Source organism: Dichomitus squalens (assembly GCF_000275845.1).
Source record: "Dichomitus squalens LYAD-421 SS1 unplaced genomic scaffold DICSQscaffold_1, whole genome shotgun sequence".
NCBI lineage: Eukaryota > Fungi > Basidiomycota > Agaricomycetes > Polyporales > Polyporaceae > Dichomitus > Dichomitus squalens.
The window spans coordinates 1,539,987-1,562,079 of NW_006766883.1; the positions used below are offsets into that span (position 1 = coordinate 1,539,987).

Below are 22,093 nucleotides of genomic sequence, written 5' to 3' on the forward strand. Positions count from 1 at the left end.
AACAGAAATAATATCCTGTGCCGCTGATAGTAGGGAGAAGCTGAAGGAAGGCAGATGAAACAGCGAGGACGAGCAGCGTACCCCGACCTGACGAGACTCGAGGGCGACGAATATCGAGCCAAATTTTGCCGCCCATAATGATCGGGCAGATCGAGATCTCACCGCGTTCAGATTGGCTGACTAAGCCCCCGGTCCCTTGGGGCACGACTCCGTGTCCCTCTCTGAGTCTCTCAATTCTCCTCCACGGGGTGCCCATCTCGTTTCTCTCAGCTCTCCTCATTGTAAAATGGGTGCGTATTCTTCGGATGGCATGATTGGTCTGTAACTGACCACTGGCTCTCCAGATTACCAGGTGAGCAATCTTGCGTACGGCGAAAGTGACCCGCAATGACAACGCTCGAATAGAATCGTGTCGGTTCCAAGTTCGGAGGTGGTGGTGTGGCCGGTGCTTCGGAGACCAATGTAGACAGGAGGGAGCGGCTGCGGAAGCTAGCTCTAGAGACTATTGACCTTGCCAAGGTTCGTGTGGCGTTCCTTTCTCGCAGCCGTTCGCTGACAGGGCTACAGGATCCCTACATTCTTCGCAACCATCTTGGCTCACTCGAATGTCGACTATGTCTCACCCTCCACACCAATGAAGGTTCCTACCTTGCGCATACTCAAGGAAAGAAGCATCAGACGAACTTAGCCCGACGAGCTGCTCGCGACTTGAAGGAGACGCAGCTCATGATCGCGCCGACCCAGCAAAACGTCCATAAGAAGGTCTTCCTCAAAATTGGTCGACCTGGATACCGTGTTACGAAGGTCCGCGACAGGGATACTGGGAAGGAAGGAATGATGGTTCAGGTCCACCTTCCGCAAATCAAGCCCGGTATCATACCCCGCCGACGATTTATGAGCGCGTGGGAGCAGAAGCGAGAGCCACCAAACAAGGCCTACCAATATCTCATAGTAAGTTTTAACCGAGTTCAGCGAATTTCATTGATGCTGACAGTATCTTCAGGTTGCAGCCGAACCTTATGAGACCATCGCCTTCCGTATCCCCGCACGAGAGATCGAGGATGAGTCAGACGATGCTGGCTATTGGAATTGGTCGCACTGGGACCCCGACACCAAGCAGTACAGTTTCCAATTCATGTTCCGTCTCCAGTACTGATTGTATACTACTGCCTACTCTGTATCACCGGATATGCAATGCAATGTACAAGTCTCTGGCACTCCTGGATAATCTTTCTCGATCCTGATCTCCAGGTACATCTTATGTGCCTTGACAGTTACGTGCACTTCAGGAAAGCGTTGCCTCCAGCATTCGTGTGAGTGACGCAGCCTGTGCAGATCCCAATCAGTGCTGATATCCAACAGTGAAGTAATGCACACTTGCCGCAAAATTGTCCGCCGTTTGTCTGGTAAATCACGCGGTCTGGTCCGGGAGGCTTGGCACCAGTATAGGTGGCACCCTTGAAGACCGGATATTCCTGGAAGGGTTTGGTACAGTTCGGGAAGGTGAAGCCCTAGGAGAGCCTTTCTAGTAAGCTTCGCCTCCTGCAACCTGACATAGCGTACTGCGAACTTCTAAGTTTTTGAACGTGTGGGGGTAAGTGCTGCAGTGAGTTCCCGTGGGTCAGCGATTAGTCACTCAATTGACCTGTGCTCTCGTACCCGCCCCCACCAAGTTTTTGAGCCTGATTGAGTGCGTTTGAAATATCACCGTTGGATAATATGTTACCTGTTCGGAATGTCTCAGCACATTTCTTGTGCTTTCGCGGTGACTCACATGCTAACCTTGGCAGTTGCAGGTGACCGCGGCCTCGTCTGTGGTCAGTGCGTAGGCGAAGTCGGGCTGCGACACCGGCGATGCCGACACCACCCAAACGGTCGAGAGGAGCGCGAAGATGGACAAGAGTTTCATGACTTGGAGGTCGACCTGAGGATGGCGAGGGGTGAGGCGAAGCGCAGCGAACGGTGCGGGTCGCTGCTCGGTGGACGTTGTTCGCTATTTCAGGGGTTTATAAAGGGCCCTGCGCGTCTTACAACTCGCATGAAGGTATGCCCAATGACTTGTCGACCCTTTCAGAGCAGAACTGAGCCCGCTCTTCCGTAGCGATTGACCTGAGGACGACGGTCTCAAGCACTACTCTAAGACGCGTGACTCTCCTTGCGCGGCTTGACACCCGTATTGGGACCAATAATGCACCGTTGAGGAGAAGCGAGCTGGAGATAGAAGCTATAATAGAGCGCTGTCTAGCAGCCCCGACCTCGTTAAGTACTGGAGCAATCCTGTCGAGGACGATTGGGGTGTCTTCCCTGCGACCGATCTGACCGCGTGGTACGACTCCCTATGCGTTCAAGCCCTCAATACACTTCCGTTCATTCCCCGTTGGAATGATGGGCACGACTTGCCGCTGATCGTTCCACCCAGATATATATGGACTCATAGTGCTCATGGGAATCTCTGTATCGAGGGGGGTCAGTTCCCCTCTCAGTACATAAGAACTACACGGTCGCGATGGCTATTCGTGACCGGGACTTTCGCTTGCATTGAACCACAACGCGGCATCGTGTGGCTGATATGACCCTCAATGCCCAGATATACGTGTCGCATGCATCCAGTTCCTGGTGAGTGACTGTCATGTAGCGTCCAAGAAGCTCGATGAGCTGACCAAACACACAAGGGCTTGTCAGGGGTGGTATCTGCCTGGTTATACTATGTTCATCAGGTGGCTGCGCTACAGTTTACAATCAGGATAGTACTGCCGAAAGCAATTACAGACCAGGCATGCAACTAGATGTCGCTTTCCAAAGAGGTCAAAGCATGTCATTCAAAAATCACATTCGAGGAAGTCGTCGCCACTCGCGCCGGTGTGGGTCAAGCACGCTGTGTGCGAGCCATCAGCCCGTAATCCATCCAAAGGTAAGACCATGCTCACCACAGAAGTCGCCGTCTTCGTCGTAGATGACGCGGTCGGCGCCGGGGCTACCGCCCGTGTAGACGTCATCCTGCTCAATAGGATACTCATAGAACGTGCCTGAACATGAGGGGAATGAGAAGCCCTGAAGGCAGCGTCAGTAACTACTCTAGGATAATCAAGGTATGTGGCTAACGTACCTCATAATCATGGTACTCATGTGGATAATCGCTGAAACGCCTAGTCAGCGTCAAGCAGGGTAGAGAGGACTCGACAGATCTCACCTGGCGCCGCCGTCCAGAGCCTCGTTGATGGCATTCAGAATGTCCGAGCTAGAGTACTCGGTGCCTGTGTATACGGAATGTTCAACGAGGTGAGAGTTCTCTCCTGACTCCTAGCCGCGGGATCCAAACTAACCAGCACAGTCGCAACCACCGGACTGCCTTCTGGCAATACGCGCGGAAACAGTCGAGGCGAGGAGAGCAGTCGTGAGGGCGAAGATGGTGGAGAACTTCATGACTGCAGTCTGGTGTGCTCGGAGTGAAGTGCGAAGCCGCGAGGAGCACGGATGTCCTTGCTAGCTCAATGGTCTCCTCGCCCACAGGCTTTATAGGATTTCGGCTCGCGCCCATCGTCTAAAACAGACTCAAGATGGACGCATGCACATGGCCCCACTTCCCGCATACGAGGGTACAGAGGTGGCAGAGAAGCAGACATCACGAGAACGGTTGCTGGCTTCCTGGTCTCGTGCAGGCCGCCACAATGTGTCTCCGAAAGACTCGACCAAAGGTGCTGAGATTCTTCCGTTCATCCATCAGCGAACAAGGCATCCGATTGTCTGGGGTGGAGCGATAGATAAAGAACGTTCGTACGGCGGCACTTTCGAGGGTGCACGCACGCACAGGCGATCCGAAGATGGTTCTCTGGGTCGCGAGGCCATGTGGGCCAGACGTCTCTGCACACTGCCCATGCAATCATGCCGCCAGCCGACGCGCGATGATCGTATACTTAGTATAGAACATACCATGAACATTTGTCCGAGTCAATGCTACCTAGCAAGAACAATGCTCGGTAGCCATAATGGACCTCTAGGAGGCTTGCGGCTCCTGTCCAAGTTAGCATCGATTAAGTACAGTGCTGCCTGCATCTATTTCTCAATCGGGATTATTCGTCATATGTCTGACGTCGGTGGTGGCTGATTTACAAGGTGAGGTAACATCGTCTTGACGCGTACGAATGATAGGCGCACCCATCTATATATTACGAACGTTCGTCGTGAGGCGCTTCTAAAGTTTTAGGAACGCTATATGCGCAGCATAATGCGCTGACAAAAATCCGTCGGAGAGCTACAATGCCGACGTCTACAAATGATGGGTAAGAAGCAAGAGGAGTGCAGTATACTATTCTTGGATCATCGCCTGTTCATTCCTGCTCATTAAGGTTACTCGGACACGTGCATTCGGAGCCCACAGCCAGATCGAACAAAGTACATGCTTACGCGAAATTGCCCGTTCATAGCTCTGGAATTGGCCTAAGTACGGGTGGGGTGGCAAGGGGCCAGCTTGAGGCCAACTGGCTAGCTCCCACCAACTCCCCCTCAAGGGGTTCTGCAACGCCAGGAATGATGGCACCTGCCTCTCCAGCAACAGTGATCTATGTATTCCACAAACTTCAGGCATTGCTGAGACTGACATCTATCATATGTCCTCCTATTTTCGTAAGATTCCGTGGAGCTGAACGCGAGCTATGGGGATGCCATGTTCCCAGCACCTATGTGAAAGGGGTTTTGCAAAACCCATAAGCGCCTGAAAGAAACGGCTTCCCTAGGATGTCTACCCATCTTCGGAGCTATCGGGGATGATCTTGGTATTCAAAATGAAACCATACATTCATCCAAAAAGATATTTGAGCTTTCACAGTGAGAGACAAAGAGAGATCTGTATATCAAGTTGGGCGTCAACTCGCCTAGAGGTGTAACTAAATGTCTCCTGCTCGCAAAGGCGTCCTCCAGCTCATTTGGCTCCGAAAAGTTGCCAGATGATATCGAAATGGGTCTAGTATTATGTCTTGGAAATATCAGAGCGATGCATGAGGAGGGGAGGAGTTGCAAATCTCGCAGATTTTGCAGAACCCTTGAGGGATAGTATGATACTTCTGACATATACTGATCCAATCCTTAGTCCTACAGCACTGCTAACTCGGCAGAACCTCCATCACAGCAGCGAGCAATAGTCTACAGCATTTTAGAGATCCGTGAAGAGTCGTGATAGTTACATACACTTCGTGAATGCAGCGCGATGTGGGTGGGAATACAATATGGGGGGAAGGAATCTCCAGGAGTGTGGTGCTGATACAGGTATTAGCGATGAGTACACGGAGCAATGGGGATATGCCATGCGACGGGAATATGGGAATGATGCGATTTGAACAGCGGACAACAGCTAAAGGTATTAGGTACTGCACAACATCTGCGGGAAGACCGTCCGTTTTGACTGTGATGGGAAGCGGGGATGGGGGCAAAGCAAGAAACGACCTAGACAGCATGACGGAGAAGAGGGCCCAAGAAAGGTGCAAGACCGGCGACACCCCACCGGCTCCCGACCTGATAGGAAACACACACAAACCAACGCAGCAGCCTGCCCGCCTAACGCGACAGCAGCCCTGCCCTGCACACGCCGACGCAACGACACAACACAACGACCCGCCGAAGCACGACGCAGCCTCACCTGCGCTTGCTCAGCTTCCGCCCCGACGTCTTCGACGCAACCGCGTCCGCCGCCTTCGCGAACTCGCGCTCCCGCGTGAGCTCCGCCTCCTTCACGTAGTCGACCGCGAAGATGCCCTGGAGCGGGACCTCGGGCGGCAGCCGCATCTTCGCGCGCTCCTTCTCCCTCCTCGCCTCCTCCTTCTCCCGCCGCGCCTCCTCCTTCTCGCGCTTCTTCCGCTCCTCCCTCGACTCCTCCCTCGCCGGCTCCGCGAACCGCACCTTCGCCGCGAACATCGCCGCGGTCGTGTTCGACGCCATGGACGGCTCGGGCAGCGGCGCCCCGGTCGTATGCCTCTTCCGCAGGAGCTTCGGCCCGTGGCTTATCGGGATGTCCTTTGCACGCACCTGCTGCTGTTGCTGTTGTTGTTGTTGTTGCTGCTGCTGCTGTTGCTGCGTGTTGACCGACACCGACGAGCCCGTCGCGGAGAGCAGCGACGGCGCAGAAGGCGCATGGCGCTGCGCAAGGAACTCGACGTGTGCCTGCCCAGGCTGCACGTTCTGCTGGTTCTGGTTCTGATTCTGGTTCTGGTTCGGCTGCAGCGGCGCGGGCATGACGAGCTTCTTGGGCAGATGCCGCGGGAGCAGCGACAGCGACTTCCCCTTCTCCTTCTGCTGGCGGTCCGGTGGGAGCGCGATGTCCGGCCGCGGGACGACGTTCGACGGAGGCAGGTCAGCGCGTGGCTGCATCATCACGGAAGCAGGCCGGCTGGACTCGTGCCGGCTCGCGGCCGGGGGCGCATTCGGGAACGAGGAGCCGACCGGGGAGTACGGGTTCGGCAGCGGGGGGGATGGCTGCGGCACGTCCAGGTGCTGCGCATCCGAGTACGTGGGAGCCCGGGAAGCTCGACGATCGTGAGCCCGTTGAGCTTCTGGAGAAGGCTGCGCGGGCTGGGGACGCGGCATTCGCGAGTCCCGCATTTCGGAAACCGTCGCAGAGAGGTCGATCGGCGGCGGCGGACCCGAGTTCGCCATGAGGTTCAGGTGCACATTGTTGTACTGGTCTGGGGTCGGGGGAGGACGGCCGGTGGGAGGAACGTGACGCTGAACCGGCAGCGCGAGCGGACTCCTCGGGGGGGACGTAACTTGGAAATTCTCGGGCGGCGGCTTCGGGGGCAGCGCACTAGGGTCCACCTGAATCCCGTTGCCAGCGACCTGCGGCTGGTACTGCGAGACCGACGGGAAAATCTGGCCGGGGACGACCCCGACCGAGACACTGTCGTAAGGTTGGACGGGCTTACGCTTCGGCTGCATTGATCAACAGACAATTAGACGTGCGCGGTATTGTCTACTGGGAAGCACGGACCTTGGAGGACTTCTTCGCTGGAGCGCCCGCTCCTGGGATGAGACCAGAGCCTGTCGCTTTGGCGATGGCCTCGTACGGCCCGTCATGGTGCCACGCAAATCCAAGTGGATCGGACTCGTCGAGCTCGTCGATGCTGTCCAGGTCGCGCGGAGGTGTAGAGATGCTCGGATTCGTGCTATTCTTTCTGCGACCGCGAAGCGGAGCAGACGGCCCCTCGCGTGGCGGTGCAGGTATGGGCACAGTGGAAGGGCGTGGTGGGACGTCGACGGGGGGCGGTGGAGGATGCAATTCTGGAGCGGAGGCATTGCGGGGACTGATCGCAGGGCGGACCGCAGATGACTTCACCGAGGATGTCTGGGGGGCAGGAGCAGCGACGTCGTTCCTAGGCTGCGAGGCCCCATAAGCGCTAGAGGGGTTAGCAGAAGAAGTGTGTTGCGCTTCAGATGGAGAGCGGTTCTTGGGTAATGGAGGGGCAGCGACGAGGGATCTTTTTGACTCTCTCGGTAGATGATGATGAGTAGATAAAGGTGGAGAGCTCGAAGGCGTCTGTGGATTCGATGAAGAAGAGGAATCACTCCCGGAGTCATAGTAGGGCGGCGGCGCTTGCCAGTAATCTTGAGCGGCAGCGGACGCAGAAGCATGTCCTGAAGGTGGTCTGTGAACGTGTTGAGGAAGCTCCTCTCGCGAAGACCTTCGATGATGATCTGAGCCCGGGGTGGACGAGCGTGTGGTGGGGTTCGGTGGAGGAACAGGAATAACCCTGGCAGAGGTTGATCGCGAGAGGTTTTGCGGAGGGGGTGTAGCAGGGATGTACGGCGTGGACTGAGAGCGGGCGTGCTGGGCGTGGGGGACGACAACGTCGCCATGAGGGTTTGTCAAGCGGCGCATGCGAGGTGGGAGGTGATTATGGTCGACCTCGGATTCATCATCGGCGACGGTTGGTGCGTAGTCTGAAAGGCTATCTGAGACACTTGCAGGGTAGATCTCCTCGCGGTCGTTCATGCTGAAGAAGTGGAGGTTGTATCGCGGATCCGGAGAAAATGCGGGATCATTGAATAACGTCGGGGGGAGAGGCCGGGAATGGGGAGAATATTGCTGGTGCATGGATGGATGGAACTGTGCCGTGTATTGAGTAGGGTGGAGAGGATAAGATAGAGGGTAAGGCTGGAAGGGAGGATGGGGGCCGGGGTAGGCGAAGCCGGGGCCAGGGCGAGGGAAGGGCTGGAGGTGGGGTGGGAGAGGGATGTGTTGGCGGGTGGGGTCATCATGGGGAATAAAATACGAGTTCATGAGGGGGAGAGGTATGACGAAAGAGAGGGGAGGGGGCTGCTGCCAGATTGTTCCTCGAAGAGAGCGGACAAAAAGCTGAGCCTGAGGCCGACCTTGCAGCACTCGCCCCCGGCCCTGCCCCTTCCGGGCATACCCACGTGCTGCTAGCACTCTCAACCCGTCCAAGCGCCCATGACCGTGTTCTCTGCCCACTGCGCGTCTGCACGCGTCTCGCCACATCTCCCCCTCCCCCCCTCTCCAGATGGACGTCGCTGCCCTCCGCGCCGAGATCAAGGCTTGGGAACGCAGCTTCAGGGCCAACCACAGCAGAGATCCCTCCATACAGGAGATCAAGGACCAGCCAGCGATCGGTACGCCTCCCTTCATCTCCCTCCCATCCCGCCGCGTTCACCCGTAATGCAGCCGCAAAGTACAAGCTCTACAAGTCCCTCTCAAAGGCTGCCCCATCCGGCAACCTCTCTCACTCTGCCCGCTCTTCCACTCCCCCGCCCTCTCTACCACGTCAACCACCTGCCTCATCCATCCTGACCAAGTCGCGAGCCGTCAAGGTCGATCCTCCCGTTTCGACTTCCAATCCATTCTCTCCTGTCAAGAACAGGAACAAGTACCCGAACCATGCTTCATCATCACAACGTGCATCTAATCAATCGCGTTCGAATCCCTTCGCTACCCCATCCAAACCGAAGAACAAACCACATGCTCCCCCTCGCTCGCCTTCTCCCGACCCCTTCCCACCCATTGAGCCCCTCCTTCTGGTACCGCGCCCACCGTCGTCCCCCGCAGCAGATTCTGCACTCACAAGAGCACGTAAACGTCTCCGAGGAGAACAGGTCTCACCCTCTCCAGTCAAGGAGAAGCGCGCACGTGTCTCCTCCCAGGCCACCCTCTCCTTCACGGGCCGTGCTGCTCTCCTTGATAGCCCAGACGCGTCAGACGGAGATGACTTCGCTGCGGATGTCAATGACTCGATTATTGCTGACACGCCCATGAAGCCTCGCACGGGCGGGAGGAACTTCAAGGTGCTCTTCGATGACGCGCTCACGAACGGCGAGAGACGTCCTATGAAAGTGCTCTCGTCTTCCCACAAGAAGAGCGCTTCCTCAGCGTCTGGTTCTGGTTCGAAGCGGGAGATATCACGAGCCCTCACTCCCTCCTCGGACGAGGAAGAGGACTGGAGTTTGAAGCCCCGGCTGAAGAGTCTCGAAGTGTCCGCCGCGATTCCGGCCAGGTCCGGACAATCTACACGGCGTATTGTCAACAAGAAGCGCGGTATACCCGGGGCATTTGTGCCGACGAAGGACGACTTACGTGCAGATATCGGACCGGCCAGCACGTCTCAATCGAAAGGTCCTCCCGGTATCTCCTCGAGCCTGTCGGGCGCCTCCAGCTCTTCTTCGCGAGCCGGCAACAAGCGTACATTCCCGAATGATCTTGACGATACCAACGACGACAATACCACCGGCTCGAACGCTCTCCTAAACTTGCCTCTCCTTCCGCCGTCACCGCCTCCCCCAGATGCATCGAAACCTTCGGGACCGATGTACGCCGAGAAGAGGAGGGGGAAGTCCGGTCCCCTCGGGCGGAAGAAGCCTAAGTTGCTTCACGGCGCCGACGGTGCCGACGACGAAGGCGCAGACAGCCTGGAGGACGACGAGATCCAAGTCCGGGAACTTGACCCGCTCGCGCAGTTACCTGCAGCCGGTCACGTAGACGATACGGGATCCGATTGGGAGGCGCACTGGGGAGCACGACAGGGGTCTTGCGAGTCGGCGGCGCTCCTTGCGTCTTCTGTCGATCCTGGAAGGTTTGAAGTGACCCTGCCAGACGAATTGCAGCGAGTGCTGGCCATTTCGCCTGGCGGGCGTAAGAGGGAGACAGAAGAGGAGAAGGTCGTGCGAGGGCTTCTATATGGGAGCAGGGAGACTCATTATGACGCCGCTAAAGGGGGAGAGATATGGGATGTCGGAGAGGAGTCTGAGCATGGCGAAGGCACCGAAGAGGACTGGGAGGGCGATCCTGTGCCCTGGGAAGCGGGGGAGTTGTAGGCTGTGTCACAGTATGTGTCCACTCATCTGTACGGAATACTCACTTTGATCTGCATGCTTGACTTGCGCTGCACAATCACCTTGCGACAGTGCTGTGGTCGTGCAGGTCGTGTGCGTCCAGTACAGAAGCTCCTCCCATGGCATAAACATGCTCCTCCCCGAGACGTGTGGACGAGGCGTGTCGCGACTCACGTGAGGCGCGTGCTACCGTGTTATGGGCGGCTGCGCACTGTCCGCCCGTGTTCTGGCAGAGCTTATGTCCTCGTTGATCGTGCGTGCTTACGATTGCAGGTGTAGACCCCAGCGTTCTATCAATGTGCGACGAGCCACGACCACCATGCGCCGGCGAGTGGACAGCGTTTCAGCCAACAGTATATTTTTCCGCCCTCACGTCTCTCGGAACTTCCTAACTCACCGTCGCATTGTGCACCTCCGTGTGTCTGTCGAAGCACGACTCTGTCCAATCCCGTACCCTCAGATCCTCCACGAAGCTTCATCTCCTTTCGCGTCAACTGCTATATCTATTCCAGATTGAACGTGCCAGTTCCTCCCCAAAGCCTTACGATCCGCAGGCTACAAGTGCAATAAGTATCGACTCGATCCACAACTCGCCCGTCATGTCTACGGACCCGTCTCTCTCGCGTCGCTCCTCTCTCGCAGACTATATTTCGCAGATTCCGCGTCCGCGCCTCGGCAGCCTCCGCTCTCGCAAGTCCACGGTCTCACTGAAGTCCACCGCCTCCATCAAGGTCGACAACTACACCCCGTACGCCGTCCACCAGCAGAAGATGAAGCCCATCATTCTCCGTGACGCCGACGCTACACAGAAGCTCCTTGAGGCCATCCTGGAGACCCCTCAGGGGCGCCGTTCGGTCTCGCGCCTCGCGCGCACCTGCAAGGCCTTCAAGGAGCCGGCTCTGAACGTTCTCTGGCGTGACCTCGACAGCCTCACCCCGCTCCTCGGCCTGTTCCCGAGCACCATACTGAAACGTGCCCGCAGACCGGGCATGGGCCTGGTACGCCTTCTGTCTCTGTCGGCACCGCAAGCGCCGTTACTCACACAACTGTTCACATCTGCTGCCCCTGCTTCCCTGCTCTCCCAATTTGCCGAGCAGACGAAGGCCCCCGAGGGCGACGACTGGGCCCGCGTGCTCGCCTACGGCCAGCGCGTGAAGAGCATCGCGTACGTCGAGATGTCGGGGAACATCGCCCCGTCGATCCTCCCCCTCCTCGAGGAGCACCGCCCGGCGACGTATCTGCTGCCCAACCTCGCGTCGCTCACGTGGAAGGTCGAGACTGCGGCGAACCTCGAGCGGTGCCGCATGTTCCTCGGGCCGTTCGTCGAGTCCGTCCAGCTCGAGGTGGGCTCGAAGAGCCCGCGCATCAACGACATCCTGGAGGAGATCGCGGGCCACAAGGGCCTCAAGTCCTTCTCGTTCACGCTCCACACGAACCTCCCCGACAAGTTCGTGGAGACGTTCCAGGACAACGCGAAGCTCGAGAAGCTCGCGCTCACCGCCCCCGGTGCGCTCGCGTCGAAGGTCGGCAAGTGGGCTGCAGGCCTCCCCCTGCTGAAGACGCTGGGGGTCGACCTCTCCGCCCGCTCGACCACTGCGGTCGAGGGCTTCTTCGACGACATCAGCCCCGGCTCTGGCTACTCGACGCCGAGCTCCGTGGGGGGCACCGACAGCGGCGTCTTCTCAGCAGACGAAGCGGACTTCTCCGAGGCACGCAAGGCAGCGGTGCGCCTCACGCGCGACGGGCCTCGCCGCGGCGCCTTCGCGAAATTGAGCAACCTCACGCTGACGGGCGAGGCCGCGAACCTGGCCATGTTCCTCAAGCACCTCACGAGCCCCCTGGCGCAGCTCGATTTGGTGATGGAGGACCCGCCCCAGCCCATCGACTGGCACGACCTGTGCGCGGCCGTGTGCGACCAGTTCGCGGACACGCTGCAGTCCCTGCGCGTCTCCGCGACGAGTGCGTCGCGGTTCGGGGAGCTCGTCCGCGCGACGTCGCGGGGCGGGGACGCGCCGATGCACCGCCTCCCGCTGACGTACTTCTCGATGCTGCCGCGTCTGTGGCGGTTCGAGGTCGACCTGCCCGAGTCGGTGATCTTCGAGGAGCGGGACGTGGCCCACATTGCGCGCGTCTGCCCCAACATCGAGATCCTCCGTCTGTCGCCCAACGCGCGGTTCCCGCCCACCGGCCCAGCCCCGTCTATCACCCTCGAGAGCATCGTGCCCCTCACGCGCGAATGCCGTCGTCTGCACACGCTCGCGCTCGTCGTGAACGCGGCAGAGCTGTCGAGCGACGAGGTGTACTCGACGCGCACCGTGTGCTCTCGTGCGCTGCTCCGTCTGCACGTCGGGCACTCGTGGATCAAGAACCCCCTGCAGACCGCGGTGCTGCTCAGCCACCTCACGCCCTACCTCGAGACGCTGAAGTACTTCGAGCCCAAGAGCCGTGCGGGCGCCGTCGAAGCGAACGCGAACGCGTGGCAGAGGGTCGCCGAGATCCTTCCGCACGTCCAGCACATCCGGCTGTCCGAGAGGAAGCTCCAGCCTCCCCCCGCGCCCTACGTCCCTCCGCCCAAGTCGGACAAGGCCGTCGATGCGACGCCGATCATGTTCGACGCGGGCGTGTCCGCCCGTCCCCAGGTCCAGGAGATGTCTATCCAGGCAGTCCCCCTGCTCGTTGACGCTGACGTCCAGGTCATGCCGGAGACGACTGAAGCCTCGATCGACGCCACGCCCGTCTACGTCGAGGCTGAGGTGATGGTCGTCCCCGAGTACAGTGAGGTCAGCATCGATGCTGTCCCGCCGACCGAAGAGAAGGGAACAGAGCCGTTCGAACCCGACACCGAGTCTGAAGCCTCGGACGACAGCACGCTGGAGAACAACGTCCCCCCGATCTCCATGTTCATGCCCAGCGCGGTCGTCCACGGTGCCGTCAACCTGACGTACAACGTCGTCCGCTTCTACACCGCACCCATCCGATTTATGTTCTCATTTATGCCCACCTCTATGTCCCACATGCCCATCCTCTCAAAATTCGCCCAGCAGTCGCACGCGGCCTCCTCCGAGCACGCGCTCGACGAGAAGCAGGCCCTCGCCAAGGCGGAGCCCCAGGCGTCGACGTACACGAACGGCAATGCGGTTCTGGCGGAGATCACCCCTGTTTGTCAATAATTCCTCGACTATGGTTTTATGCTCTATGCTTACATACGGACGACTCTGTGCTGGCACTAACGTAGGAATCTGCTGTGAATGACAATATCATTATTTCTTGTGCTCCCGAGACCGTAGCTGTAGTGAGCGAGAGTCGCCCCGAAGTCTCTCAGCAAGCCGAAGCTGCCGATGTCGACGTCGACGAACTTGAACCAACCGAAGACGTTCCGTACGAGCCTCTGCGATTCCACTTCGGCGCTTGCATGAAGACGCGCGAGCCATTTCACGTGACCGAATCCTGGAGGAACGCCGGATTTGGAAGGGAAGAGGGAGAGCGTCTGTACGCGACGCGTCAGTCTACTCTCAGAACCGCGACCAGTCCTTGGCTCTCATCCTCGTCCCCTTACCCGACATACATCATGGCCGATCCCAAAAAGCAGGAGAAGGACTACACTAAGGAGGTCGATGAACTTCTTCCGGAAGTGCGGAGTCTGGCACAGGTGCGGCCTGAACCGTGCTATGGTGTCCGTTGTGGCACAAGCTGAAATCCGCTTGCCTTTCAGTCCGGAAAGCTGCAGGAGGCTTTGGACAAGATTTACATTTTGGAGAAGCAAACTCGCAATGTGGACACCTTACCCTCAGGACTCGCGAGCCTTGCTGACTAGGTGTTTTGTAGGCCTCAGACATGAACTCGACCAATCGCCTCGTGAAGGAAGCATCCGAGCTCTGCTACAAGGCCGGGAACCTCGAAATATTGAATACCAACATTAGTACTTTGAGCAAGAAGCATGGGCAGCTTAAGGCGGCCATTCAAGCTCTGGTGGAGCAGGCTATTGGTTGGCTCGAGGACATCCGGAAATCCGCAGGTACGGAGAAGTGGCTGGAGCTCATCGAGACCTTGAGGACCGTCACGGAAGGGAAGGTGAGTATGTTCTGGTATTGCATACTTTAAGCCTGCTGACATTATTTGCCCAGATTTTCCTCGAAACACCCCGCGCGCGCATCACTCTCCTCCTTGCGCACCACCATGAGTCCCTCGCCAACGCCCCTTCCGCCACTCCTGCTTCCCGCAAAGACTCTCTTCAGCTTGCTTCTGACCTGCTCAGCGATCTCCAAGTTGAGACGTACTCGTCGATGGATCGACGAGAGAAGACCGAATTCATATTGGAGCAAATGCGCCTCTTGATCGCGCTCGCTCGTCTCAAAGACGCCGAGATCGGTCAGGATGGCAAAGATGCCATTGGCGGTGGTGAATCCGAGTGGGTGAGGGTGCGCGTGGGTGGTCGGAAGGTGAACGAGGAGTTCCTCAAGAACAAGGAGAACGAGGTACGCACAATCCGCTTGTCGATTCTGGAGTCCTCACTGACGTATGGCCGCACGTTCAGGACCTCAAACTCAAGTACTACGATATGATGATCCAATATGCGCTACACCAGAGCGCGTACCTTGATGCTGCGAAGTACTACCACAAGGTCTGGGAGACCCCGGCAATCAAGGAGGAGGTTAACGGTCGTGGGCGTGAAGTAAGTGACACCTGCTGATATCGTTGAACATACTCACATCTTCTCTTTAGGCTCTCGAGCATATCGTCTACTATGTTGTCCTGGCGCCTCACGAGAACGAGCAGTCTGACATGCTCCACCGTCTGTTCCTAGATCCTGCGCTTCCAAAGCTTGAGCTGCACTAGTGAGTGACTGTCCTCTCATTCAGAACATCAAGCTGAAGCGCAGCTGCAGCGCGTTAGTCAAATGCTTCACAACACCTGAGCTCATGCGCTGGCCCGGTATTGAGCAAATATACGGCCCACACTTGAAGAAAACTAGTGTCTTCAGCTCGCCCAAGCTATGGGAAGACCTGCATACCAGGGTCATCGAGCACGTAAGTATACCCTGTCACCGTAGTAACTCATAGAGCTAACGACCTCTGCAGAACATCCGCATCGTGTCACAATACTACACCCGCATCACCCTTGCTCGCTTGACTTCTCTTCTTGACCTCACGCAACAACAAACTGAAGAGATTTTATGCCGACTGGTTGTCTCCGGGACCGTTTGGGCACGGACCGACCGACCAGCAGGCATTGTCAACTTCCGCAAGAGTAGGAGTGCGGAGGATGTCATGAACGACTGGAGTTCGGACATGTCCAGGCTACTGGGGCTCGTTGAGAAGACTTGGATGGGCGTGAACGCCGCGCAGGCGGCCCAGTCAAGAGCAGTGAAGGCGACGTCATGATGTACTGGACTTACTGTAGCTATACTGTGGACAATCCTTTCTTCGTTTCTTGAGGGCTTTTTGGCTGACGTTCGAAAAGCATGACACGCGCATTATTTCCGAGGTAATGTACGAAACAAACGAAAGCGTCGAGTACATCCTGCCGTCTATGCTGTTATGACTTTCATGAAGTCGGCCTGTGCAGAGATCTTTTGTGTAGCCTGTTCTTGTGTTACCAGACCTTCTGGTTTGATCTGCGGGTCGACGAAAACCGGCGCGTATACTGGCCGGACACCCTCCTTCCACAGCCGCGTGTACTCCTGCCCCTTCGTCCAGTTGTCTGGCCTGCCCTCGCGTTCCACGACCGCCTTCCAACGTTTTCTTTCCGTCTCCGCCGTATGATCGTGCTCAGCAGCCTCCTGGAACGTCCGGAACGCCTTGTGTTCTTTCGCAAACGTAATCTCAACTTGCGAGGGACCGAACTCCATTCCAAGATGCTCCGCCTCAGAGCGCGCAACTGCACGCGCGACCTCCAGCTCAGCACGCAGTGAACGGAACTGGGCGACCGCAGACGCGTATGCTGACGACAGATCCATGTCGTGGTGCTCGTACAGATTTACCGCATAGCGGATAGCGCTGTCATACGTTCCTTGAGTCAGCATCATGGAGACAAAAGCGAAACGACGGGACAACTGTGACACGCACTCTTCTGGCGAGGGATTCCGGCCTCTCTGCCGCAACCTCCTCCACTGTGCCCCGCGGATAGGATGCTCCGTGTCTACCGTCGCGCCCTCCACGAGGGTGGTCTGCCGGAACGCCTCGAAGGGGTGGTCGCGGAAGAACTGCCGCCGGAGCTCGTCCTCCACGTACTTGATCGGGAGCGGCTTCGTCTTTTTGCTGTCCGCGGGGGCCGTGAGTGGGGCCCCGGACGGGGTGTCGAAACGCGTACGCGACGGGGGCGCGCGGGCGGGGAGGGGCAGAGGAGGGTTGTCGAGGACAGCGCGGAACCAGGCGGGCTCCTGCTGGATGTAGCCCTCGCGGAGCAGGCGGGACGCCTGCTTGTGGACTTGATTCGCAATGCGCTTGGTCGCCATAGATAACAGAGGAGGACGGCGTCACAGCGGAGCAAAGACCAGATGATGAACGGGAGAGCTGGGACGAGCCGTCAGAAAGTCGGCATCGGCGCTTCTCTTACCAAGTATGGAGCGTGAGAGTGACCGGAGCAAGCCGAGAAGCTCAGAGGGAGGTCTCGGTCCGTCGAGTCGCCTCTGCACCATCTGCTCTGATTGTTTGTGAAGCTCCGTGTTGCATGTACCCTCCGCCTGCGTGCCGGGAAGCACGCCGTAGCTTCAGAACATGATATTGATTACGGGATTCGCAGCATCCGTATACGTATGCCAAGTGTTCTGTAGCCACGTTCGTGGGTAAGCTTCGACCGCACAGCCCAGGGAGCACGAGTCGCGTTTGCACGAAGAGTCTTCAAATGTGTGCCTTATGATACGTCGCGAAGGCACGGACGCCCCAGGTGATGGATTCTGAATAACAAACCGATAAGCCATCAAGGCCGCTTTAGGGATGCTCCCTTGTGTCTCTCGCGCCCCGGAACGACCACAGGGGCTCCATGGGGACGTCTGTTCTTATCTGATAAAGATAGTTTGGATATAAAAGGACGCGGGTACAGGCCTTGGATGCCAGAGCCTCTCACACTCAACGTTCACACCCTCTTCAACATGGTGCGTCGTGCTTCCTCCGCTAGCTGTCTTCCTCCCGCTGACATGCGTCGCAGCCTTCCAACGTCCAGTGCGCCACCCAGACATCTAGCAGCGACTGCTCGTACCCTAATTGCGCCTGCAGCAGCGAGCCCCCTAAGAACCAAGCCAACTGTGGCTCGAACAGTTGCAGCTGCGGCTCCTCGTACGTTTTCCAAGGTCTCGTTGGTTCCTGATGTCTAACTTCGGCCATATAGCTGCGCTTGCAAGCCTGGAGAGTGCAAGTGCTGATTGCGACCGCGTCGTCCATACGCAGCCCGTGGATTCCGGCCTCTTGTAACACTGTACCAGATGTATTGAAAGAAGCGGCACAAATTTAGTGATTGTACTATCGTTACTTCAAGTCGTATCGCCGACCGTCGACCGAGGACTGTGTAGCAGCCGTGGAGCGCACCTTGTCGACTAAGTATAGATTGCTTCAATATGTCCCATGTCCTGTCGCCCCTTGTATCAGTAGCGGCGCAGAGCAGGTCACTCTTGTGATGGTACTACGGACTATACTCAGGGGGCGTGTTGACGTCGCCTATGCTTCACCACACAAGGACTCGAGCGTCTTTGCCATGCCATACTTACCGCAGCTGCGTGCTTCCCCCGACTTCTTAGGCTTTTTTTCGCGTCGGTTTCCCCGTAGCGTAGTATCTCCCAGCCATCGCCATGCCCTCTATCGCATCACTCCCAATCCAACATCCTTCTTGGACCTACCTTACTCTCGCACCCATTCTTGCCCTAGGAGCGTTGTCCCCAACGCCTTCTTTACCCCCTCTCGTCCTGCTACTCGCAATATTGCGCCTGCATGCGGGTACTATCGTTCCACGACGCAACTGGTCCGGTGGGGCTAAACAAATCATCTTGATTACCCTTTCCATAGCTATAGCGCACGCGGGATCATCCTTGCACGCTCTGTCAACGCCGTCCATCTCACTTTTTGTATTGGCATTGATCTCTACAGTGACAACTGTCATCGCTGCATCTGCAGTGGCCCTCGGGTACTACCTCGAACGCGCCTTTCGCACTTCATGGGCTCTCGCCACAGTCTTTCCAGCCACTTGGGCTACCGCTTGGGCTCTAGTTGAGTACTGCAGCCCGATTGGCCAGCTCGCAACCTGGAGTCCGGTCGTCCAGGTTGGAGGATACGCGTGGCTCAGGCACGTCGGTGGACAGGTCGCAATCAACTGGGTGGTTGCGGCCTGGGCTGTCGTCTTCGCGGATGCGGCTGGAAAATGGATAGTAGGGTCAAGCGACGAGGAGGTAATCGTGACCGCCGCTCCTCACCTCATCTCTGTGGCTGAAGACGATTTTCCTGCCGTCGAGGTCACTCCTCCTACTCCCAATGCCAATGGCACCACCGCAACAAGCTACGAGCCATCGCGTAGCCCGAGTTCAACGCATCTCCTAACGGGGCTGTTACTCGCCCTGGCCGTCCCTTCTTACTTCACATCCGACTTGCCCACTCATGTCGCCGCCCGGAACGTTACCCCTTTTGGCGTCGCTTGCGCCCTGCCGTTCCCAATGAGGAATGGGAGGCCATTGGGCCCTCCTGGCTTGGATGACTACATAGCAGAGTCGAGGACGCTGCAGAGCAGTGCACAAATCGTGCTCTGGCCCGAGAGCGCCGTGCATTTCCAGTCCCGCAACGAGAGGGAAGATGCATTCAACAAGACACAGCAACGCATGAATCGCGGCGTCTACTACGGCATTGGCTTTGACGAGATCGTTCATGAAGACTCAGCAGACGGCGTCTGGAGGGCCGGCATGAGGAGAAACGGGCTCGTTCTCCTGAGTTCAGAGGGCGTGGTGTTCGAATATTACAAAAGACATCTTGTCCCAAGTAAGCTCGCTTATCATTCATGCTTCCGAAGTGATGCTCATGCATTTACCTCCCTTCATGTAGTAGCCGAGTCGTTCTCGATGACGCCTTCCAACGAGAGGCCGACCATGTTCACAATGCAGCTCAAGGCCCCAAGGGGGTGGTCGGCTCCATCATGGGCTCCGGGTCCCAACTACACGCGGCCCGTCGACTTCACTGCATCCATCTGCCTCGACTTCTCGACTTCCTCTTCGTTCGCTGGCCTGCCGTCTCGCCCCGCACTCATCCTCGCCCCGGCCCGAACGTGGCACACGAGCATCGGGCTCGCGATGTGGGAGCAGGCTAAGGCGCGTGCCGAGGAGCAGGGGAGCATGGTGCTCTGGTGCGACGGCGGCGAAGGTGGGGTAAGCGGCGTGGCCGGGAAGGGGATGCACGCCTTCAGGCAGGTCGGCCCGGGCTCCTGGTCTCAGACCGTGAGCATCCCGTGGCCGTTCGACCAGCGTCGCACGGTATTCTCGGTTGTGGGGACGTCTACTGCGTTGGGTGTGGTCTGGGCCCTTGCGGGTTTGTTCTGGATGGCCGGAGTTGTTAGAAGCACATTCAACGATCGTGACCATGGGGCGGGCAGAGCGACGGTGAGGATTGTTCGGAGCATCCGCGCAGCTGTAGAATACGTCAGTCGACGGGATAGACGGGGTGAAACGGAACCATTGCTGTAGCTCATGTCATTCTGTCTATTTCGCCTCTCATGTGCCTGGTCATGTTGATGCCCGTTGCAGCTGATCCGGAGTGGATTTGTAGCGTTAGGAATTGACAGCTCCTCTTGGGTGTTCGCATACCTCTCACGTGTCTCGGAGCCCTCAAACGTGAAGGAGCAACAATGGCATGCGCCATATTTTTCAAAGTCTATCTGGGGACACGATTGTCTTTTACGGCAGACAACAGAGTTATCGGACACCGCCTAGGATGGCCCGAAACAGGAGGATCATTGGCTCTGTGTTATGCACTCGAGGCCACGCCCCATCTGCGTGTCGATCGTATCGAACGGTAAAGGGTGGATGCGCGGAATGACATATCAATGATATATCGAAGAGCATCCTGATTCGAAGATGAATTTCGAAGCAGAACCTCTAGAAGAGTCTGCAGAATGGGGTACCTGGAGAGGCGAGTAATCTCCGTCAGTCGAATAGGTCCTGGTGAACGGAGGTGCGAAGGAACTAAGCGACCAGTCTCACCGTGACCTATACGTATGTTTATGGCTTGGAAGAATTGGACCCATGACTGCTGGGTGGGGTGAGCTGAGGATGTTTCAAGTGAGAGCCACGATCGCGCTGTCAAGGTTAGGTGGACGACCGTGGTGGCCCAGACCAGCTGCTCGGAGAGGATGACCACAGCGCAGCCGTAGGTTCCGTAGAACGCCCTAATACTGAATTAGCACATGTTACCCGGTGTGCAGATACCTCGTGCATGGGCAAGAACGCGAGTAGGAGGACCGGTGTCCGAACGGCATGAGAACGCCAGTACTCGTAACGGAGGAGCACGATATTTGAGGAGTTTGCTCCAGTGACATCTATTCGCGCGCCATGAGCGCAACATAAGATAGAGACCGCGGTCAGTGATTGTTAGGAGGCGAGGGTCGAGAGGGGGGGGCGGTAAACGACATGAGAGATTAAGTACAAGCCAGTGCGCTTACCGGAGAACACGGCGGCGCCTGGGTGGGCAGCAGCCTCGAGGCAGGCCCGGTCGGCGCAGACATTCTCTTCCGTGGTGCTTGCTTGTGTCCCCCGCGATCTGAGGTATCCATTTCTCATCTTCGGTTGGTCGCTTTCGATATCTCGCAAGGTGTGAAGACTCGCGCCTGGGCCAGGAGGATTCCACGCACTCTTCATTCGCGGCCGTCCTCATCTACTGCGAGTCCGTCAAGCTTCTCCCTCCCCAACGGGTCCACGATCCAAGGACTTGTGAGTCACTATGCATCCATCCAAGCCTTCTCTTCAGTCGAGACTTGCGAACGGCCGTCAAGGCTCGCTGCGTGCCTCGGCCGGGCCCTCCCCGCTTTCCGAAACATTCACTGACAACCCACCTTCGGAGCAGGCCTTCGCCCTCATCCCGACCTCGCCCTCCGGAGCTCCTTCCGAAGGCCTGCCGCTTGCCTCAGAGCAGGAAAACGAAGAGTTCGAGGAGATTACCTACGACGAGCTACGTCTATCTCTTTGTCCTGCTGATACCGCGCACTTCGCGCCCGTCTTCGGTGAGCATCCACTCAATGTCCGTATCAAATAAAGTCAATAACCTTCGGATATCCAGACTACCAGCGGGCATACCATCCATCTTTGCTCTCGCGCTCCCGCACCTCGCTCTCCCGGCTCCGGAAGCTCTCTCAAGCCTCGCTGAAAAAGTCGCGCGAGGTAATTAGCCGTCCGCGACGTCGAGAATCCACTGGTTCCGATCACAGGCATACTCTTGCTGTTGCCATCCGCAGACCCTCTACCGACTCCTCCGCGTCGAGCAGAACATCTAGCTCCCTCAGGACACCGCCACAGTCGCAGTCTACGCTCTTTCTCACCAACGATCCATTCCGCAAGGGCGAACGTCCGATCGAAGAGGACCACCCAGTCGTCCGTGCCGTCGAGCAAATAGTCACCGAACCAGAAGACATTGTCCTCGCTGCGACACCGCGCACTCCGAAGGCGAGATCCATCACCTCGTCCCTAAAACGCCTTCGCACCCTCAGCAAAGCCCCGCTCTTAGTAGGCGCCCGTAGACGCGCGCCGCAAGTCTGTCAGATACTTTCAGCCGAAAGTTCTGGTGCTCCCGCACGCAGCCCC

General features: G+C 57.7%; 9 protein-coding genes across 9 annotated transcripts; 5 read left to right on the forward strand and 4 right to left on the reverse strand.

Moving 5' to 3' along the window:
- The first annotated feature begins 245 nt into the window (after window positions 1-245).
- On the forward strand, window positions 246-1,213 carry DICSQDRAFT_95783 (uncharacterized protein). The gene is made up of 5 exons (XM_007360320.1): window positions 246-290; window positions 345-352; window positions 406-519; window positions 568-951; window positions 1,004-1,213. Exons 1-5 carry the CDS (start codon window positions 287-289, stop codon window positions 1,154-1,156), a joined length of 663 nt encoding a protein of 220 aa, XP_007360382.1. The 5' UTR covers window positions 246-286; the 3' UTR covers window positions 1,157-1,213.
- Window positions 1,214-1,274: 61 nt separating this feature from the next.
- On the reverse strand, window positions 1,275-1,909 carry DICSQDRAFT_123431 (uncharacterized protein; the record flags this gene model as incomplete). The annotated part of the gene is made up of 4 exons (XM_007360321.1): window positions 1,275-1,327; window positions 1,376-1,475; window positions 1,660-1,682; window positions 1,783-1,909. The coding sequence occupies 4 exons, from the start codon at window positions 1,907-1,909 to the stop codon at window positions 1,275-1,277; spliced, it is 303 nt and encodes a 100-aa protein (XP_007360383.1).
- A 775-nt stretch (window positions 1,910-2,684) lies between these two features.
- On the reverse strand, window positions 2,685-3,423 carry DICSQDRAFT_176652 (ribonuclease T1; the record flags this gene model as incomplete). Its single annotated transcript, XM_007360322.1, has 5 exons — window positions 2,685-2,875; window positions 2,928-3,051; window positions 3,107-3,137; window positions 3,191-3,254; window positions 3,324-3,423. 5 exons carry the CDS (start codon window positions 3,421-3,423, stop codon window positions 2,820-2,822), a joined length of 375 nt encoding a protein of 124 aa, XP_007360384.1. The 3' UTR covers window positions 2,685-2,819.
- Window positions 3,424-5,171: 1,748 nt separating this feature from the next.
- Window positions 5,172-8,131, reverse strand: DICSQDRAFT_131180 (uncharacterized protein). Its single transcript, XM_007360323.1, has 2 exons — window positions 6,977-8,131; window positions 5,172-6,918 (listed from the first exon to the last, which is right to left on the reverse strand). The coding sequence occupies exons 1-2, from the start codon at window positions 7,976-7,978 to the stop codon at window positions 5,629-5,631; spliced, it is 2,292 nt and encodes a 763-aa protein (XP_007360385.1). The 5' UTR covers window positions 7,979-8,131; the 3' UTR covers window positions 5,172-5,628.
- A 370-nt stretch (window positions 8,132-8,501) lies between these two features.
- DICSQDRAFT_158554 (uncharacterized protein) lies at window positions 8,502-10,859 on the forward strand. The gene is made up of 2 exons (XM_007360324.1): window positions 8,502-8,616; window positions 8,669-10,859. The coding sequence occupies exons 1-2, from the start codon at window positions 8,508-8,510 to the stop codon at window positions 10,309-10,311; spliced, it is 1,752 nt and encodes a 583-aa protein (XP_007360386.1). The 5' UTR covers window positions 8,502-8,507; the 3' UTR covers window positions 10,312-10,859.
- A 69-nt stretch (window positions 10,860-10,928) lies between these two features.
- On the forward strand, window positions 10,929-13,499 carry DICSQDRAFT_95792 (uncharacterized protein; the record flags this gene model as incomplete). Its single annotated transcript, XM_007360325.1, has 2 exons — window positions 10,929-11,327; window positions 11,427-13,499. The coding sequence occupies 2 exons, from the start codon at window positions 10,929-10,931 to the stop codon at window positions 13,497-13,499; spliced, it is 2,472 nt and encodes an 823-aa protein (XP_007360387.1).
- Window positions 13,500-13,842: 343 nt separating this feature from the next.
- DICSQDRAFT_151307 (PCI-domain-containing protein) lies at window positions 13,843-15,739 on the forward strand. The gene is made up of 8 exons (XM_007360326.1): window positions 13,843-13,978; window positions 14,042-14,101; window positions 14,155-14,400; window positions 14,454-14,804; window positions 14,864-15,001; window positions 15,052-15,164; window positions 15,215-15,356; window positions 15,408-15,739. The coding sequence occupies exons 1-8, from the start codon at window positions 13,898-13,900 to the stop codon at window positions 15,708-15,710; spliced, it is 1,434 nt and encodes a 477-aa protein (XP_007360388.1). The 5' UTR covers window positions 13,843-13,897; the 3' UTR covers window positions 15,711-15,739.
- Window positions 15,740-15,794: 55 nt separating this feature from the next.
- On the reverse strand, window positions 15,795-16,823 carry DICSQDRAFT_176655 (uncharacterized protein). The gene is made up of 2 exons (XM_007360327.1): window positions 16,395-16,823; window positions 15,795-16,325 (listed from the first exon to the last, which is right to left on the reverse strand). Exons 1-2 carry the CDS (start codon window positions 16,781-16,783, stop codon window positions 15,857-15,859), a joined length of 858 nt encoding a protein of 285 aa, XP_007360389.1. The 5' UTR covers window positions 16,784-16,823; the 3' UTR covers window positions 15,795-15,856.
- A 1,289-nt stretch (window positions 16,824-18,112) lies between these two features.
- Window positions 18,113-19,904, forward strand: DICSQDRAFT_151310 (uncharacterized protein; the record flags this gene model as incomplete). Its single annotated transcript, XM_007360328.1, has 3 exons — window positions 18,113-19,286; window positions 19,350-19,829; window positions 19,858-19,904. 3 exons carry the CDS (start codon window positions 18,113-18,115, stop codon window positions 19,902-19,904), a joined length of 1,701 nt encoding a protein of 566 aa, XP_007360390.1.
- Between the last annotated feature and the right edge of the window lie 2,189 nt (window positions 19,905-22,093).